The 18,262-nt window shown below is 45.3% G+C and overlaps 1 protein-coding gene across 1 annotated transcript in view; it reads right to left on the minus strand.

The window, feature by feature from the left end:
• STXBP5L (syntaxin binding protein 5L) overlaps positions 1–18,262 on the minus strand; it is a 198,735-nt gene that overhangs the window by 78,510 nt on the left and 101,963 nt on the right. The window contains exons 13-15 of the mRNA XM_063128419.1: positions 17,269–17,336; positions 14,470–14,510; positions 11,835–12,049 (exon numbers count right to left, since the gene is read on the minus strand). Coding sequence (XP_062984489.1) covers positions 11,835–12,049; positions 14,470–14,510; positions 17,269–17,336 — 324 coding nt within the window. The remainder of the gene's footprint in view (positions 1–11,834; positions 12,050–14,469; positions 14,511–17,268; positions 17,337–18,262) is intronic.

The following is an 18,262-nucleotide window of genomic DNA, read 5'->3' on the forward strand; positions in this document are numbered from 1 at the left end:
CTTCCTCCACTTTCTGTAGGAGAAAGTTATCACCCACACATGTCAGGAATTTCTTGGAAGGGCTGCTTTTGGCAGTATTGGTCTCCCAACAGATATCAGGGTAATTGAAGTCCCCCATCACTACTACATCACACTTCCTTGAAACATTGGCAATTTGTTTCTCAAAAGTTTCGTCCTCGTCTTCTCCTTGATTGGGTGGTCGGTAGCAGACTCCGATTATCATGTTCTTTTTATTCCTTGCCCCATTTATTTTAATCCAGATGCTCTCGATGGGGCTCCCAGTCTGATCCGCCTGTATTTCTGTGCAGGGATAGGTATTTTTAAAATATATAGTGCAACTCCATTTCCCTTTCTATTTCTTCTGTTCTTTTTGAACAAGTTATATCCTTCAATTGCTATATTCCAGTCATGGGAGTCATCCCACCAAGTTTCAGTTATACCTATCAAGTCGTATTTGCCTTCATGTAATTAGAGTTCAAGTTCGTTCTGTTTGTTTCCCATGCTCTGGGCATTAGTATATAGACATCGAAACCATGTGTTTTATAGTCTGGTTTTGTTCCTACATTGTTGCAGACACTATTTTGGGACACTATTGGAGCTGTTCTCTGTACTGTGGTGCCTTGGCCTTAATCCATTGTTGCCTCGAGGTTTACATCTCCCGCCCCCGTAAGATTCAGTTTAAAGCCCTCCTGATCAAGTTCTTCATGCTGTGGCTGAACACATTCTTTCCAGCCCTTGTGAGGTGCAACCCATCCCTTGCCAGCAGTCCGTGTTCCAAGTAGCGTAGCCCGTGGTCCCAGAATCCAAAACTCTCGCGTCGGCATCACGTTGGCATCTTGTAACTGTGCATTTGGTTTCTATTTCCTAAATGTAGAACTTGGCATTTATCCCTATTAAATTTCCTCCTGTTGTTTTGAGCCCAGCACTCCAGCCTATCAAGATCACTTTGAAGTTTGTTTCTGTCTTCCAGGGTATTAGCTATCCCACCCAATTTGGTGTCATCTGCAAATTTGATAAGCGTTCCCTGCACCTCCTCGTCCAAATCATTAATAAAAATGTTGAAGAGCACTGGGCCCAGGACTGAGCCCTGCGGTACCCCACTCATTGCTTCTCCCCAGTTTGAGAAGGTTCCATTGATAAGTACTCTTTGAGTCCGATTCTGTAGCCAACTGTGAATCCACTTAATAGTTGTTCCATCTAGCCCACTTTTAGCTAGTTTGTTAATCAGAATATCATGGGGCACTTTGTCGAAAGCTTTGCTGAAGTCAAGATATATGACGTCCACAGCATTCCCACAGTCGACAAGGGAGGTTACACAATCAAAAAATGAGATCAAATTAGTCTGACAGGACTTGTTCCTGACAAATCCATGCTGGCTTCTAGTAATCACTGCATTGATTTCAAGGCGTTTACATTCCTGGAGGCAAAGGCTATCAATGGCTACTAGCCCTGATGGTTGTGTGCTACCTCCAGTATTCGAGGCAGTAAGCCTGTGTTCACCAGTTGCTGGGGAACATGGGTGGGAGGGTGCTGTTGCACCGTGTCCTGCTTTGTTTGTCCCCAGCCAATGGCTGGTTGGCCACTGTGTGAACAGAGTGCTGGACTAGATGGACCCTTGGTCTGATCCAGCAGGGCACTTCTTTGTGGCTAATTGCATCCCTGCCATGGAGTTATGTGTGACTGGTGAGTTTGGTTGCTACTGCTTGTTCAGAAGTGACCGTTCTGGCCGTCCCATTCTGTTCTGGATGGTGTTTTGGGAGTTCTGGGGTTAATAGTGATATAATATTGCAATGGTTTTAGTCCTAAAATATTGTTCCCAAGTGTTGCTAACACATGCCACTGTTTTTGGTATAGTTTTTTTTTAATATAAAGGGGTCGTTCCGGCCTGTTCCATTCCGGCTTTTACACTGTCCTGTAAAAGACTTAATGATTGTACACTCCAAAAACAGGCTTAAAGCTGAATGATGGTCGGAATGCTTTAGGTTCTATGCTTCAGGCAATCACAAAGGGAATTCTTGAAAGGCTTAACAAACCATCCCAAGGGAGCTAGTCCAAACATGGCCACATGTGGGTAACTCAGGGAACACGGTGAAAGCCTAAACAAGATTACAGGTAGGGTAAAATCCCAGGCCCAGGAGCCCCAGGCTTTCTGCTAAGCACTGGCAACTCCCTGCCACCTGAGTCTGGCAGAGAGAACGAGATCACACACCAGTCAATCCTGGGCCCACCTGGGCCCGTGAGGGCAGCAGACAGCCCCGTGTCTGGCCTTTGTGGGCTCAGGTGAACCCACCTGGTACTACTCTGAAGTCTTCAAGGGTGGTCAGGTGCAGGCCTGCCCCGACTCTCGGGTCATGGTGCACCCTTGGTCCCTTTGCCCCCCCCATGCATTAAAGTGGAGGGAGAAAACCTGCAGTTTCCCCAGCCTTGGTTAAATCGCGTGTTCTCCCCACCCCCATGCCAATCAGGGCCTTAAAGGCTCTCTTAATATAAGGTAGCCTTGCACTAAGGAGGCTTTTATGGCCCCAATTAGTGGGGGACGGAAAGGTGAAGCACGCTTTCTGGCCCATCTGATAAGTGCGCAATTCCCCTGGCCATGCTAGTTGTTGTTTCAGCTTTTCTTGGAGTCACTATGGGAAGCCTTCTGAGCGCTAACAGAATCTTCTAGTTCTGAAAAGGCAGGAGCTGAAGGGGATGCTGTAACTTGAGGAAGAGATAGGGAAGTTATTAGGACAGGCATGTGTCACGGGCAGCCTGGGGTCTAAGCCAGCAGAGTTCCCACACAGAGCACAGCACCAAGCAAGTGCAATCGCAATAGTAGAGCGGCTGAGCATCAAAAACATGCACATTGGGATACAAGCATGAAATTTGGTATGGCGGTATTTATTACCATGTAGATTAAAATTAGATATAGGGGCTTCTTGGGAAATCATCGTAATTTGGTGGATTCACAGTTGGTAATTAGGTAGATTCATCGTAATTAGGTGGATTCATAGTTGGCTACAGAATCGAACTCAAAGAGTGCTTATCACTGGTACCTCCTCAAACTGGGGGGAGGTAACGAGTGGGGTACTGCAGGGCTCAGTCCTGGGCCCAGTTCTCTTCAACATTTTTATTAATGATTTGGACGAGGAGGTGCAGAGAATGCTTATCAAGTTTGCAGATGACACAAAATTGGGTGGAATAGCTAATACCCTGGAAGACAGAAACAAACTTCAAAGTGATCTTGATAGGCTGGAGTGCTGGAAACAACAGAATGAAATTTAAGAGGGATAAATGCCAAGTTCTACACCTAGGAAAAAGAAACCAAATGAACAGTTACAAGATGGGGGATACTTGGCTCAGCAATACTACAAACGAGAAGGATCTTGGGTACTCGAGACAGATTAGGGATTCTGCTGGTGTATCATCCACCCTGCTGCCCAACAGTCTCCCTGCCTGAGCTGATGGCGGTTGTCTCGGATCTGGTGTTGAGGACCCCCAGGATGATGGTTCTGGGGGATCTCAACTTCCATGCTGAGGCTCCTGTATCCGGGGCGGCTCAGGACTTCATGGCTGCCATGACAACCATGGGGCTGTCTCAGCATGTCATTGGCCCAACGCATGCAAAGGGACACACACTTGACTTGGTTTTCTCGCCTGAGCAAGAGAATGGTGATCTGAAAGTGGGGGAATTAACATCTACCCCCTTGTCATGGTCACATCACTTCCTATTGAGATTTAGACTCTTGGCGGCCTTTCCCCCCTGCAAAGGTGGGGGGGCCTATTAAAATGGTCCGCCCCCAGAAGCTAATGGACTCTGATAGATTCCAGAGGGCTCTGGGGGGCTTTTCTGCTGGTATGGCTGGTGCTCCTGTTGAAGCCTAGGTTGCTCTGTGGAATGCAGAGATGACTCAGGTGGTTGACACGATCGTGCCCAAGCACCCTCTCCCTCTGAGCAGAGCCCGGTCAGCTCCTTGGTATACACCTGAGCTGAGGGCAATGAAGCAAAAGGGGAGACGGCTAGAACGCAGGTGGAGGAAAACTTGTGCTGAGTCTAACCAAACACGGGTTAGAGCTCACTATCAAGCCTATTCTGTGGTGGTGAGGGTGGCAAAGAGACAGTTCTTTTCCACCAGCATTGCATCTTCTCAGTGTCGTCCAGCAGAGCTTTTCCGTGTGGTTCATGGCCTGTTACACTCTGGGCAAGAGTGAGAGATGGTGGAACCCTCGGTAGCATGCTGTGACAAATTTGCACGGCACTTTGAAAATAAAGTTGCTCAGATTTGTCATGAATTGGACACCACACTTAATGCAGCTCCACTAGTAGAGGCGTTCAGAGCGCTGTCCGGTCCAGTATTGGATGAGTTTCAGTTATTGAGGCCTGAGGATGTGGACAAGGTGCTTGGCCAAGTCCGGTTGACCACCTGTGTGCTTGCCCCTACATCAAATAAGGAGGGGATTGCCGGCTTGGTCCAGGAGGTTGTAAATGCATCCTTGAGAGAGGGAGTGGTGCCGGCCTCTTTAAAAGAGGTGGTAATTAGACCATTCCTGAAAAAGCCTAACCTGGACCCGGAGGATGTTAACAACTACAGGCCAGTGGCTAATATCCCCTTCCTGGGCAAGGTGCTTGAGCGGTGGTTGCAGGACAACTCCAGGCACTCTTGAATGTAATGGATTATCTAGATCCATTTCAATCGGGTTTCAGGCCTGGTTTTGGAACGGAAACTGCCCTGGTCGCCCTGTGGGATGACCTTTGCTGGGAGAGAGACAGGGGAGTGTGACCCTGTTGGTTCTCCTGGACCTCTCAGCGGCTTTCGATACCATTGACCATGATATCCTTCCGGATAGGTTGTCTGAGCTGGGAGTTGAAGGTACTGTGTTGCAGTGGTTCCACTCCTACTTGGGGCGTTACTAGACGAGGCTCTAGCGCGCGTTACCTTCCGCAGTCACGTCGAGGCTTCCAGATGACGTTCACGAGGATCCGCCGTTATCCCGCGGTGAAGCCTCTTTCTCCCGACTTTAAAAAAGTGAGTTTTAGGACGCCTTTTCCTGCTGTCCCGCGGTAATTCGGAGTACGTGTGGGAGGATGTGAGGTCACTGCGGTCCGCACTGGGCAGGAAAAGGCGTGCTAAGGGGGAGTGGTCAGCGGCTTCGGTCAAGCCGCCTCCGCCATTTGCGCGCAGTCCGGCAGCTGGGGCAGCGCGGCGGAGCGGCTTTTTTTTTTTATTTCCCCAGTGACAGTTTGCGCAGGAACGGAGGACCGGAAAAGTGGCTGGTGACTCCTTGCGGTGGGCAGCTACCGTGGCCGCATAATGGCGGTGCTGTACGCTGCCTGTTAGTGTGGGTACCAGGCTGGCAGAGGGCAGAGCTGTTTGTGGGCTGCTGCCATGGCTATGGCCAGATGTGGGTTGGCTCCTTGGGATGGGGCAGAGGGCACAGAGGCGATCATCGCCGCCGACACCTCAGAGGCATGATGGGAGATGTAGGCACAGAGTGGCCATGCAGACGATTGACCTCGGGTCATATGACACCCGCCACGACCCCCATCAGGAAGTGAGCGCATCAATGTTGACCCTCAACAGCACCAGCAGCACTTCGGCTGGCACTGGCACTGCCGCCGCTGCCGCCGCCAGGGCCGGCGGCGGCATCGCTGACGGCTGCGCAAGTTTGCGGTCTTTCGGACGTGCGCAAACCGTGCAGCGAGCGAAAAAAAAAGCCGCGGCAATCAGGCCGGTGTGGCTGCGCAACCGTTCTCGCGGCGGCAGCAGCACAACCGGCGCAAACTTCCGCCACAAATCGAAGGCAGGTGTGGATGATGAGGCGTCACGGCTGAACGGGAAAAGCCGCTTTCACCGCTCCTCAACGACGGAACACCCGGTACGTCTAGCAACGCCCTTGGATGGACATTTCCAGAAGGTGGTGCTGGGGGATTATTGCTCTGTGCTGTGGCACCTAAGCCATGGGGTTCCACAGGGCTCTATTTTATCCCCTATGCTGTTTAACATATACATGAAGCCACTGGGGAAGGTTATCTGGAGATGTGGACTGAGGTGTCATCAATATGTGGATGATACCCAGCTCTACCCTTCCTTTTCATCAAACCCAGGTGAGGCAGTGGCTCTTCTGAACCTGTGCCTGGACACAGTAATGGACTGGATGAGGGCTAACAAACTGAGACTCAATCCAGACAAGATGGAGATACTGTTAGTGAGTGGTTCATCTGTCCAGTGAGGTGATGTTTGCCTTGTCCTGGATGGGTTGCACTCTCCTAAAGGATCAGGTCCATAGTCTGGGGGTGCTTTTGGATCCAGAACTGTCACTTGAGGCACACGTGAACTCAGTGGCAAAGAGCACCTTTTATCAGCTTAGGCTGATATACCAACTGCGCCCTTATCTGGATGGAGATAGCCTAGCTACAGTTATCCATGCTCTGATAACCTCTCGTTTGGATGACTGCAATGCGTTATACATGGGGCTGCCTTTGAAAATGGCCTGGAAACTTCAACTGGTACAAAACAGGGCAGCACGCTTACTAACAGGGACTGGCCGATGAGACCACATTACGTCAGTCCTTTTCCAGCTTTATTGGCTGCCAGTCCAGGTCCGGGCCCGATTCAAAGTGCTGGTATTAACATTTAAAGCCCTAAACGGCTTGGGGCCAGGCTATCTGAAGGCTAGCCTCCTCCCATATGTACCTGCCTGGACCCTAAGGTCATCCTCAGGGGTCCTTCTCCTTGAGCCCCTGCGAAAGGACGTGAGGCAGGTGGCTACCAGGAGGAGCAGGGCCTTCTCTGCTGTGGCACCCTGGCTGTGGAATGAGCTCCCTAAGGAGGTTCGTTTGGCACCTACGTTATATGCGCTAGGTGAAGACCTTTTTATTCTCCCAGCATGTTAACAGTCTATAAATAAATTTTAACTTGGTGTTTTAAATTTGTAATTTTGCATTGCTGCTGTTTTTATCTGGTTGAGCTTTTATATTTTATTTTATATTATGGTTTTATACTGTTGTTTTATACTTTGAATAGTTTTAAATTTTGTGAAGCGTCCAGAGAGCTCCGGCTATTGGGCAGTATAGAAATGCAATAAATAAATAAATAAATATGTTTTCAAAATATACTCAGCATTGCCCAGATATCTGAATAACATATAGTAGGGAAGCGGATCTCAGTGGACGCAGGGAACTATTTTATGCATGTGCTCTGAAAAGGGTGGCCATATGTCCGGTTTTGACTGGACATGTCCGGAAATGGGTGCCCCAATCCAGGTCTGGGCAGAAATCCATTTTTTCTGTTTTGTCTGGGAAAAATGGGTTCCAGGAGGGCCTTAAACCACGTGTTTCTGAAATGTGGAAATGCATGATTTAAGGCCCACCCAAGCTTACATCCCAGGGCTCTCATTGGTTGCCACAGTGACATTACCACGGCGACCAAGGAGAGCCCCGGATGTAAGCTTGGGTGGGCCTTAAACCAAGCGTTTCTGAGACACACAGTTCAAGGCCTGCCCACGCTTTCATCCAAAGAAATTCCTGGATGAAAGCGTGGGCAGGCCTTAAACCGTGCATCTCGGAAACGCACGGTTTAAGGCACGCCCAAGCTTATATTCACACCTCTCCTTGGTCGCCACCATGATGTCACCACGGTGACCAAGGAGAGTGCTGGATGTAAGATTGGGTGGGCCTTAAACCGCCATGCTTCCATCTGGGGTTCTCCTTGGTTGCTGCCATGACATCACGGTGGTGACCAAGGAGAGCCCCGGATCAACGCAAGGTGATGGGCTGGGGGCCGCGTTCCCAAATATTCCCAAATATTTCTTCTTTCTGCTTTAGTTGGGGGTGTAATATTGATTTCTTTTTGTTGCTTATTTTTTGGTATAATAATTTCTAATTTCTTTCAAAGAGAGCATTTTGGGCTTTTCTTTCATTTGATTCTTTGTATGAAACATAATTTAACTGTCCTTCCGAGAAGCAAAGTAAGTAACAGAGTTATACAGTGCCTTGCATAAGAAGTCACCCCTTTTTGACTTGTCCACATTTTCTTGTGTTACAACCTGGAATTAAAATGTAGTTAATTGGCATGTTTGCCATTTGATTTACACAACATACTCAACATTTTGAAGGTGCAAACTATTTTTATTATGGCACAAAAGTTAATTAAACAAAAATAAATGTAATTGTTGGTTGCATAAGTACACACACACACACCTCTGAGTCAATACTTGGTAGAAGCACATTTGGCAGCAACTACAGCTGTGAGTCTTTTGGGGTCTCTACCAGCTTTGCACATCTGGATCCTGAAATATTTGCCCATTCTTCTTGGCAAAATTGCTCAAGTTCTCTCAAATTGGATGGGGATCTTTGATGAACAGCAGTGTAACTTTGGCTGTGTGTTTAGGGTTTTTGTCCTGCTAGATGGTTAATTCCACCAAAATCCCAGGTCCCTTGCAGATTGAAAGAAGATTTCCTCTAGAATTGCCCTGTATTGGGCTCCATCTATTTTGCTCCCAATCCTGACCAGCTTCCCAGGCCCTGCTTTCTTGGATGAGTTTCAGATGGTACAGCTCGAGGACGTGGACAAGGTGCTTGGACTGGTACACGCGACCACCTCTGTACTGGATCCTTGCCCCTCTTGGTTAATAAAAGCTAGTAGGGATGGAACAGCCAGCTGGGCCAGGGAAGTGATTAATAACTCTTTACGAGAGGGAGTGGTCCCAGGCTGCCAGAAAGAGGCAGTGGTGAGACCACTCCTAAAGAAACCTTCCCTGGACCCGGAAAAGCTTAATGATTATAGGCCAATGGCGAATGTTCCATTCCTGGGCAAGGTCCTTGGTTGCAGGCCAGCTCCAGACACTCTTGGATGAGACTGATTATCTGGATCCATTTCAGTCAGGCTTCAGGCCTGGTTTTGGCACGGAAACAGCCTTGGTCGCCCTGTATGATGACCTATGTCGGGAGAAAGACAGGAGAGGGAGTGTGACTCTGTTGATTCTCCTCGACCTCTCAGCAGCTGTCGATACCCATTGACCATGGTATCTTTCTGGGACAACTCGCTGAGCTGGGAGTGGGAGGTACTGCTTTGCAGTGGTTCCGCTCCTATTTGGTGGGTCAGATACAGAAGATGGTGCTTGGGGAACATTACTCGGCCCCGTGGACTCTCAAGTATGGGGTCCTGCAGGGGTTGGTTTTGTTCCCCATGTTGTTTAACATTTACATGAAGCTGCTGGGTGTGGTCATCCGGAGCTTTGGAGTGTGGTGTCATCAGTATGCTGATGACACGAAGCTCTATTTCTCCTTTTCATCTTCAGCAGGAGAGGCTGTGGATGCGACAATGGACTGGATGAGAGCTAATAAACAGAAACTCAATCCAGACAAGACTGAGATGCTGTTAGTAGGTGATTCCACTGACAGGATGGTGGGTGTTCTACTGGTTCTTGATGGGATTGCACTCACCCTTAATTCTTTATGTGTGTATGTTCTGCGTTTTAGAATTTTAAATTTTGTATACTCATTTTTATCTTAATTTTAGAATTTTTGTAAACTTCTCTTTTGTAAGAGAGCCCTGGCTATGGGGGCAGTATATAAGTGTAATAAATAAATAAATAAATAAATAAATAAATAAATAAATAGAGCATCCCCACAACATGATTCTGCCACCACCGTGTCTCACTGTGGGGATGGTATTCTCAAGATGATCAGCATTGTTGGCTTTGTGCCACACATACGATAAGGCCAAAAAGTTCAATTTTGGTCTCGTCAGATCCGAGAACCTTTCCCCACGTTTGCTGCGTCTCCCACATGTTCTTTGGCTAAATCCACATGGGATTTGATGTGTTCCCCCCCCCAGCAATGGCTTTCTTCTCACCACTCTGACTAATACCCTCCTTATCCGCTCACTGAGTTTTGGTGGACAGCCTTCTCTAGGCAGAGCCGCAGTTGTGCCATATTCTTTCCATTTTGTAATAATGGATTTAACAATGTTCCAGGGGATGTTCATACTTTGAGGTGTTTTTTATAATCCAACCCTGACTGGTGCTTCTCCAGAACTTTATCCCAGACTTGTTTTGATAGCTTCTTGGTCTTCATGATGCTCTCCAACAAACTCTGGGGCCTTCCGGAAAGAGGGGTATTTTATCTGAGATCATGTGGCACTCCATTCAACCAATACTGTGACATCTGAAGTAGTTGGTTGCACCAGAGCTTATTTAGGGGTGTTACAGCACAGGGGGTGAATACTTTTGCAATCACAATCTCTCAGATTAGTATTTATACATCATTTTGTAAAACATGTAGATTCTTTCTCCACTATGGCATTATGGACTATTTTGTGTAGATTAATGAGAAGAAATCCTGATTAATGCTTTATTAATTCCAGGTTGTAACACAACAAAATGTGGGCAAGGCCAAAGGGAGGGAATATTTATTCAAGGCACTGTAAAATCGTCACAAAGATGAACTACCGGTAATAAACAAAATCACCAATAGACAGCGTAGAAAAACTGAAAAGATCAAAAGAATGAATAACAGAGAAAAAAGGATAGACAAAAGTCCCCCTTTTGATTAGAGCCAAGTTCCCTTAAAGCCACTGCTGTGGTGGTTGGGAGAGAACTCAGCAAGAAGTTCTCAGCATTCAATCAGGTCTGTCTTGCTGTAGGCGATTTCAACTACACACAGCACGTGCCTTTTGCACTCCACCTGCAGGGTTCACCAGCCCCTAGAAAGTACTGCTTTTTCATGGCCAGATTTTGTAATAACTTTCACCATAACAAATTTCGTCAGTTCTGGTTTGGTCCAAAGCACCATTAGGGACAGCGCCAATGTATCTTCAGTCAATTTCATGGTGAGACTGTCTGTCACTTTCTATGATGCACTGCATAAATTCTTTGTGGGCATTTGGACTCAAGTACTGAAAATCCATCTCAGTCCTATGTACCAATTCTGCACTGTTATAGGAAAAAGAAAACAAATACTAACTTACTCACAACTATTCTTGCAGGAAATGAATACACGCTCAGAATCAGATTCTTTGCATCCCCATAAGAGTGCAGGAGAAGGACACTAATTTTGCCTGCTAGTTTTTCATTGGCCTAGCTTAGTTATAGAGGTTTCCCAAAATGGAGCTCTGTGCAAGCACAGGACCCATATGTGGGACTGCACAGAGACCACAAAGAAGAATACAAGGCTACTGTGAAGAAAGATGATACCACCCACTAAAATGTTTTGCTTTGACATATAATCTTTGGTTTGCTTTTTGGAACAGTAATAATATTTTTGTAGCGTAAAAGTATTGTCTGGCTCAAAACAGTCTGTATTGATGGATTTTCCAAACAGCTGGTTAAGGCTGAAGACATAAAATAAGCTGATTATCAGTTGCTTCCATTTGATAAGTATTGCATGAAAGCTATAATGATCAGTTGTTTAATTATGTCCGTTTCAAATAATCATGGTTAGCTACTCTAAACTGCAAGACATAGTTGTGCCACATTGACTTGGTCCACATGATCATGGAGGGGGGCTTATTACCCCCCCACACACACCATGCGAGCTGGTCACGTTCCGAGGGGATCTGCACAACTTGCTGTGTGACGCAAGCCCAGTGAGGGTGGCTTGTTGTCATGGTTAACAAGCTACCCAAAACCCATTGGTTGTTTTAGGCTTATTAGGCACCGTGGCTTATTTCCCCCATCATGATTATGCGAAACTGGTCATTATCTCTCTTATCTGATAATATACTTGATATTCAAGTATTTTTCAAGTATTCCTCTATTTCTATGGTAATTTGGAATATCAATTGCATTTAAAGCTGCCAATCAAGTCTTGAAATAAGCAAATTAATATATAAGCAAAACTCATGGAAACTTACTGATATTTCAGTATTAACTTCATGTTTGCTGAATCTGTAAACAACAACATATGCAGAGCCTCCTGCTACACAAAATATTCTACTTTCAGGACACCAGTACATCAACTGGATAGCAAAAGGATCCTCTTCTAAATTTTCTCCTGTTGGTTTTCCTTCCAACCTCTGTTTGTCGAAGACCTTTGAGGTTTTTAACTTGTACAACATCTGCAGTGTAACTGGAAAATATTGAGGAAATCTATGCTTTAGTTTAAATAAAAGCATAATAACTTATTTATAATTATCACAATTGCAGTCTTTCCCAGTATTGGAAAACATATTGCAAAATGCAGTAGTATAGAGTGTATCACTAGGAATTTGTGTACTATTTCTGCTCTCTGATCTGGGAGATGACCAAAAGAAGACAAATCATACCAACAGACACATAAAGCCTGGATGTCCATAGTTTACAAAAAAGAAGAGCAACCTTTCAACACAAGGGGCCCTGTACCATAATGAAAATACCCTTACAGTTCTGAATCCAATTTGTGTTCAGATTCATAGCTAAAATCCAGTCCTTCTTGCAAACACATCACTAACCTGGACATGATTTTTCAGCATACCATTATTGGTTTGAATTACCTGAAAAGTGCAAAAATTGGATTTTTTACTCTTAATTTAAATTCTTTTTCTCAAGTGAGGGAGGAGGGCATTTAATATCCTTCAGAAACCCCCATCCTTTTTTTTTAGACAAGCGGCACGGCCAACTGCTGACTTGACTTCTCAATGAGAAGGGAGAGAGAGAACATGTTAAGAGACTTTAACTACTTCCTGGAAGAAGGGGCCATTGTGCTTATTGGCCAGAAGTGTGAACCAAACTCAAACTAACATAAGAGGCAGTGAATTCTCTCATGTTTCCCTCGAGAACAGGAGGTTATGGTAAGAAGAAAAAAAATCCAGCTTCCTCCCCTAGAAGTATTCTATATCCTTTCAGATATAGCACAGCAATATTTGGAATAGCCAGATATTCAGGAAGATCATGAGTCCTTACTAGGAGCACCCCTCTCCTGTAAGGGATCAAATATAGTACCTAATGAGGCAAACATATCTACAGTTTATTCTAAACATGTAGACCAGGGGTGGGCAGCTGCAGGGGGTCCAGGTCCAATTTTCACCTCCTGATACCCTTGCACACTGCACCCCTCACCCTGGGGAGGCACTGGAAAAAATAAAAAATAAAAAAGGTGTCTGTAGAGTACAAAAAGAGTGAAAATTAGCTTGTGCTCCACAGGTGCTACAGATGCCATTTTACCCCCCAAGAAAATATTTCTCCCTGAATTTGGGGGGCAGTGGGACCCAACAGGGAGCCAACAGGGGCTGCAGTGGGCTGTATGTTGCCCACCTCTAATGGAGACCAATGCAAATGTTACTGCTTGAGGTAACTTATTTGGAGGATAAAAACTCCTGAAAGAGTACTGAATATACTATAATGCCACTTAGTGACTTGTATGCCAACTCAATATGCTCGCCATGCTACCTAAAGAGAATGTTAGAATTAATATTCTAGAGGACCATCCTATGGTCTCAGGGCAAGGGTCCCAGGGACTATAGGATGTGTCATGATCAGGCCTGTTCCCCTAAGTGTGGCGGAAGGAGTTGCAGGCTATCAATCAGAATCAGATTCTGAAGCCAAAGAAACAGGACTAAAAACATACCAGCTTACACAGGAAGTGGGGAAGGTGACTCTCCCAGGCTCTTCACCCACCAGGGATGAACCTTCACTGGACTTTATCAGTGAAAACGTTAACAACTCAGAGTCTGGCCTTAGCTAGTCCTAAGGTTTATCCCTGGATCGTCCCGGGGCGAAGACCTCTGTGAGAACTCAGGAATCCTTACAGGGTGAAGGAACTTCAGAGTTGATTGATCCCAGATTCCGCTGCAGGTTCAAACAGGCGGGGCTAAAAGTAGGTGAGAGGCAATCAGCTCGACTAAATACTTGCCAAACTTCTTCAGATGAATCCCCCCCGAACTTAAAGGCACTCAGGGAAAAGACTTTCCCTTTTGTAGAAAGGACAATTGGCTCAAGTAGTTAGCCAAGTTTTAACAGGAAAGTTTCTGGTCTAGGAGATGTTTATGCAGTGCGCAGATCACTCCTGAATAAAGCTTTTCCAATGATTTCAGTTGTTGATCAATCACATGGATGTGTGATAGACCAGAGCATCTTAAGCATCAGGATCACTGCTCACATGAAGACAAATCTCTAATACCTAGTGTGTGTTACTGTGTTCAGTTTCACTGACTTGTGAGGCAAGTGACTTATCAGGTAATTCCATCTTATCCATCCTTAATGTATGTTGAACTGCCAAGATTTTTTTTAAGATAGTATTCTACAGCTCATCACTGTCAGGAACTCAATGCAATTACATGTATTTTATTTGCAAATTTCAATAATTGTAATTAATTGTATATGTCTTTTAAATGTTCACTGTTTTTAACTTTTGTAAACCGCCCAGAGAGCTTCAGCTATGGGGCGGTATATAAATGTTAATAATAATAATAATAATAATAATAATAATAATAATAATAATAATAATTCTCTCCCTTTAAAATCTGTATCATGCAGTTATTAATTGTCTAAGAATTATATTTAGAAACTTACTGGCAGAAGCATCCCAAAATTTTACTGATCCATCTGCATGACTAAAAAGAATAGGTTAGAGGTCAGAAACAAAACAAGATACAAAACTGTTACTGTCTCAATAAATGTTACATGCTTCTATGGAGACGGAGCCTGGGTCTCGGTCTCCCTCTAGTATGCAAATGAAAGCACTGGTGGGAAGCCATTTTGCCGGTCCCTCTTTGCTAGGGTAGCAGTAAAGAGCAGCTCTTTTGTGTGATTCCTCAATGCCTCTTCATTGATTGCCTGCAAGAATCATGCCTGCAATAAAACACCTATAGAAACAACTGGGGTGTTTCTGTTGCTAGCAATACAAACACCTCAAGTATTTCTATTGAATGGTGGTTGGTTTTGGGGGGGGTGTTGGGTGCTGGCAGTGCGCAGATCACTCCACGACATGGTCTTATGAAGTGTATTGGTAGGCATTGAAAGGTGGCTGCATGAGCCATCTGCAGGGTGCTGGGGAATATAAGTTTCTTGCATGGACTGAATAAGGAAATTAATCAGAACTACTTTGGAGAGAAGACTCCAGCTTTATTTATTTATTTATTACATTTCTATACCGCACAATAGCCGAAGCTCTCTGGGCGGTTCACAAAAATTAAAATAATAGTAAGACAACCAACAGGTTAAAAGCACAAATACACAATACAATATAAAAAGCACAACCAGAATAAAAACCACGCAGCAAAATTGATATAATTTTGCTGCTCTCCACAAGCGGCATTTCGAGGCGTTAGGTGCATATCCAAAAAAGAGGTCCTTACCTCCTGCTTTCTAATGTGACTGGTAGGAGGCAAGCGCTTGTGAGAGTGCTTTTTTCTATCAGTCAAATTTGGTGCAAAGCACTCTTGACCACAGCTTCTACCTAAGAAACCAGGAAGCGACCTGGATCTAGGAGCACTGCCAAATTGCAAACCTCTGCTTCAGGGGGAGTTTGATCTCATTCAAAACAGGCAATTCTTCCACTTTCCTGGTTCTTCATTGGCCCACCCTGAGTAACTGTGTCCTCTCTGGATTAAGTTTCAATTGTTCACCCTCATCCAGTCAATTGCCAATTTCAGAGAGTTGTTCAAAATGGCACCACTACACCTGATTCAGTTGGAAAGGAAAACTGGAGTTGTGTATTATCAGTATACTGAAGATAACTCACTTATTATTATTTATTTATTTATTTATATATATAGCACCATCAATGTACATGGTGCTGTACAGAGTAAAACAATAAATAGCAAGACCCTGCCGCAAAGGCTTACATTCTAATTCCAAACTCTCTAAGCAGCTTGATGTAGATATTAAAAAGCATGGTGAACAAAAGGCCTTACATGCCCTGACAAGAGACTCATATTAGGAATAACAGTAACTTAGCACTACTTACAAACAAACCAGAGTAGTGGTGGGTTGAAAATCCGCGGGGGCCTGTGAGCTCACCGGACACAGTACGCTTGGCCCTCTTGGGCCCTGGCGAATGCACTTGGAGGATTTCCATCCCATGGTTCCTTGGTTGGGCACGTGGAAAAATGTGCTATTTCCCCAGCCTTGAGGAAACTGTGTTAGTCCTTCCCGCCCTGCCGATTGGGTTCTTAAAGGCCCTAAGTCTTTCCCACCCCACCTCACCCATCGGTACCGATGGGCACGGGAGGGAGGAGGAGGAGAAGGGTTTTTCCCATTAGAGTAGAAGGTGAAAACCCTTCTCTCTCCCCACCCGCACCCATTGGGACCTGACAGGCCTTATTAACACAAGCATTAAGAGGCCCTTTCAGGCACTGATGGGGGAAGGGCAGGAGAGTGTGGCTGGGGGGATTTTTCCCCATGCCTCTCCCCCTCTTGCCCATTGGGGCTGACAGGGCATCTTTATGCAAACGTGAAGAGGCCCCCTCAGGCCCTGGTGGGTGTGAAGGGCAGGGAGGGAAAGCGCATGTCTGAAGCTTCCGGAAAGTGCACAATTTCCCCGTAATGGTGTGCCGTGGGAATTGTGCACTTCCAGAGGTTTCAGACATGTGCAAAACCAAGTGCTCACTCGGCCGGCTCGGACAGAAGAGGGCTGGTTGGGCAGCGCTCCGTGTGTGTGTGAGGCGAGCTCCCGGGGTGCTTGCCATTCACTAAACCAGAGCAATGCCTCCCTGAAGGAAGCATTATTAGACATATTGAACAGACCAACAATTCCTCTCAATTCTTTAATATTGCCATGATAGGGTCAAAAAGACAAGCAAACAGAACAATGCATCCCGCCAACATTCTTGAATGTCAAGAACTAAAATGCATCCAGTACCATTGGATCAGAGGAGGACCTAGACTCCTTTACTGTAAACTCCAAAACAACAGTGATGCTAAAGCAAATCCTGCAAAATTATAACTGAAAGCTATACAGGCTCCAAACCTTCAAAGGAAAGCGAGTCCGACTGTAAAAATCAATTGATGATATAGAAAAGTTCAGCTGGATAAGATTGTGCAGATACAATGATGGGCAAAAAGTAAAATGCTTCAAGAGCCACTGCCATGGAAGAGGCCTTCAAATAGGCTCCAAGCGGAGTCAGATTCAACTTCACTTTACTTGCACCTCCACTCAAGTCATCATCCTTACTGTCTCGTCATCTTCTATTCCTGGTCTCTGGCAACTGGCAACAAGACACCTATTAATGTGTGGCCCTCCTGAGACAACTCCCTATATGATAAGTTAAGGACAGCGGACAAGATCAGCTAGCGTGATTATTTGGATCCATACGCTTCCATCTTAATGGGCCTGCAATGACCAGTACCATACAAAAATAATTTCCTTACCCTGTAATAATAATTTCAGGATATGTCTGTGCTCCCAGGTTCCATGCTCCACCACTGATAGGCCACTCCTACACAAAAGCAGAAGAGTATTTTAGAGTATTGTAGAAGTCACATTTAGAAGCCTTTTAGATTAAAAGAAATTGTGTTTGCTGACCATCACTTTGCTTCCTGTTTCCCTTCCCATTTGAAATGAGCTGAATTACATGGGAAGAGAACAGCAGCCATGTGGCCTGTAATTTGAAACCTCCCAGCTTATATAGCTCAATGGAACAGTACCCTCTAGTGGGCATTTTGTAGCGCAACTTCAACTGCACTTGGCATATTTCAGAAAAATGGCGTTTTCTAAGGTTTATTTTTAAATGGAATAACCGAGGGAAGGAGGAGGAGACACACAGGAGGCGCACAAAGTCATTAAAATGACCCACTAACTTCCATGCTATAAATCGCTGGTTTAAAAAAGCCCTTAAAATATTGAAATGTTATTATTATTGTTATTATTTTATAACAACAACTTTTTACAGCTGCATACTCATTAATATAATCTTTATACTTTAGGATAATATGGAGAAAGTATTGCATTAAAACTTTTAGGCCACTCATTTCATTGAGAATTCAGTAGCATTTTTCCATAAGCATGTACACGGATACTGGCTTTTTGCACTTCTATGCTTACAGAATCCTGAAAATGTTAGCTTTAATTAAAATAAAAACACGTTTCTGGCCTTCATCTGCTCCAATATTAAGGGGGAGTGAGCTTCTTTGTCTTTCATGACTAATTCCATCTCCTTGATGGAATTCAGCTTTTCAGGCACTTATCATGCCCTGCACAGAGATGGAATCGGGAGATGATGAGGAGTTGGTGGAGGCTGGACTGGCAGAGATTACTGCGGAGTCCCAAAGGGAAGAGCCGATGCCAGCTGGGACCTCTGCCAGCTCAGGGGGCTCAGTGCCAGCGGAGACCACTGATGATCTGCAGGGTGCGGAGGACGAGGCA

This window comes from Elgaria multicarinata, chromosome 6 (assembly GCF_023053635.1).
Source record: "Elgaria multicarinata webbii isolate HBS135686 ecotype San Diego chromosome 6, rElgMul1.1.pri, whole genome shotgun sequence".
Taxonomy (NCBI): Eukaryota; Metazoa; Chordata; class Lepidosauria; order Squamata; family Anguidae; genus Elgaria; species Elgaria multicarinata.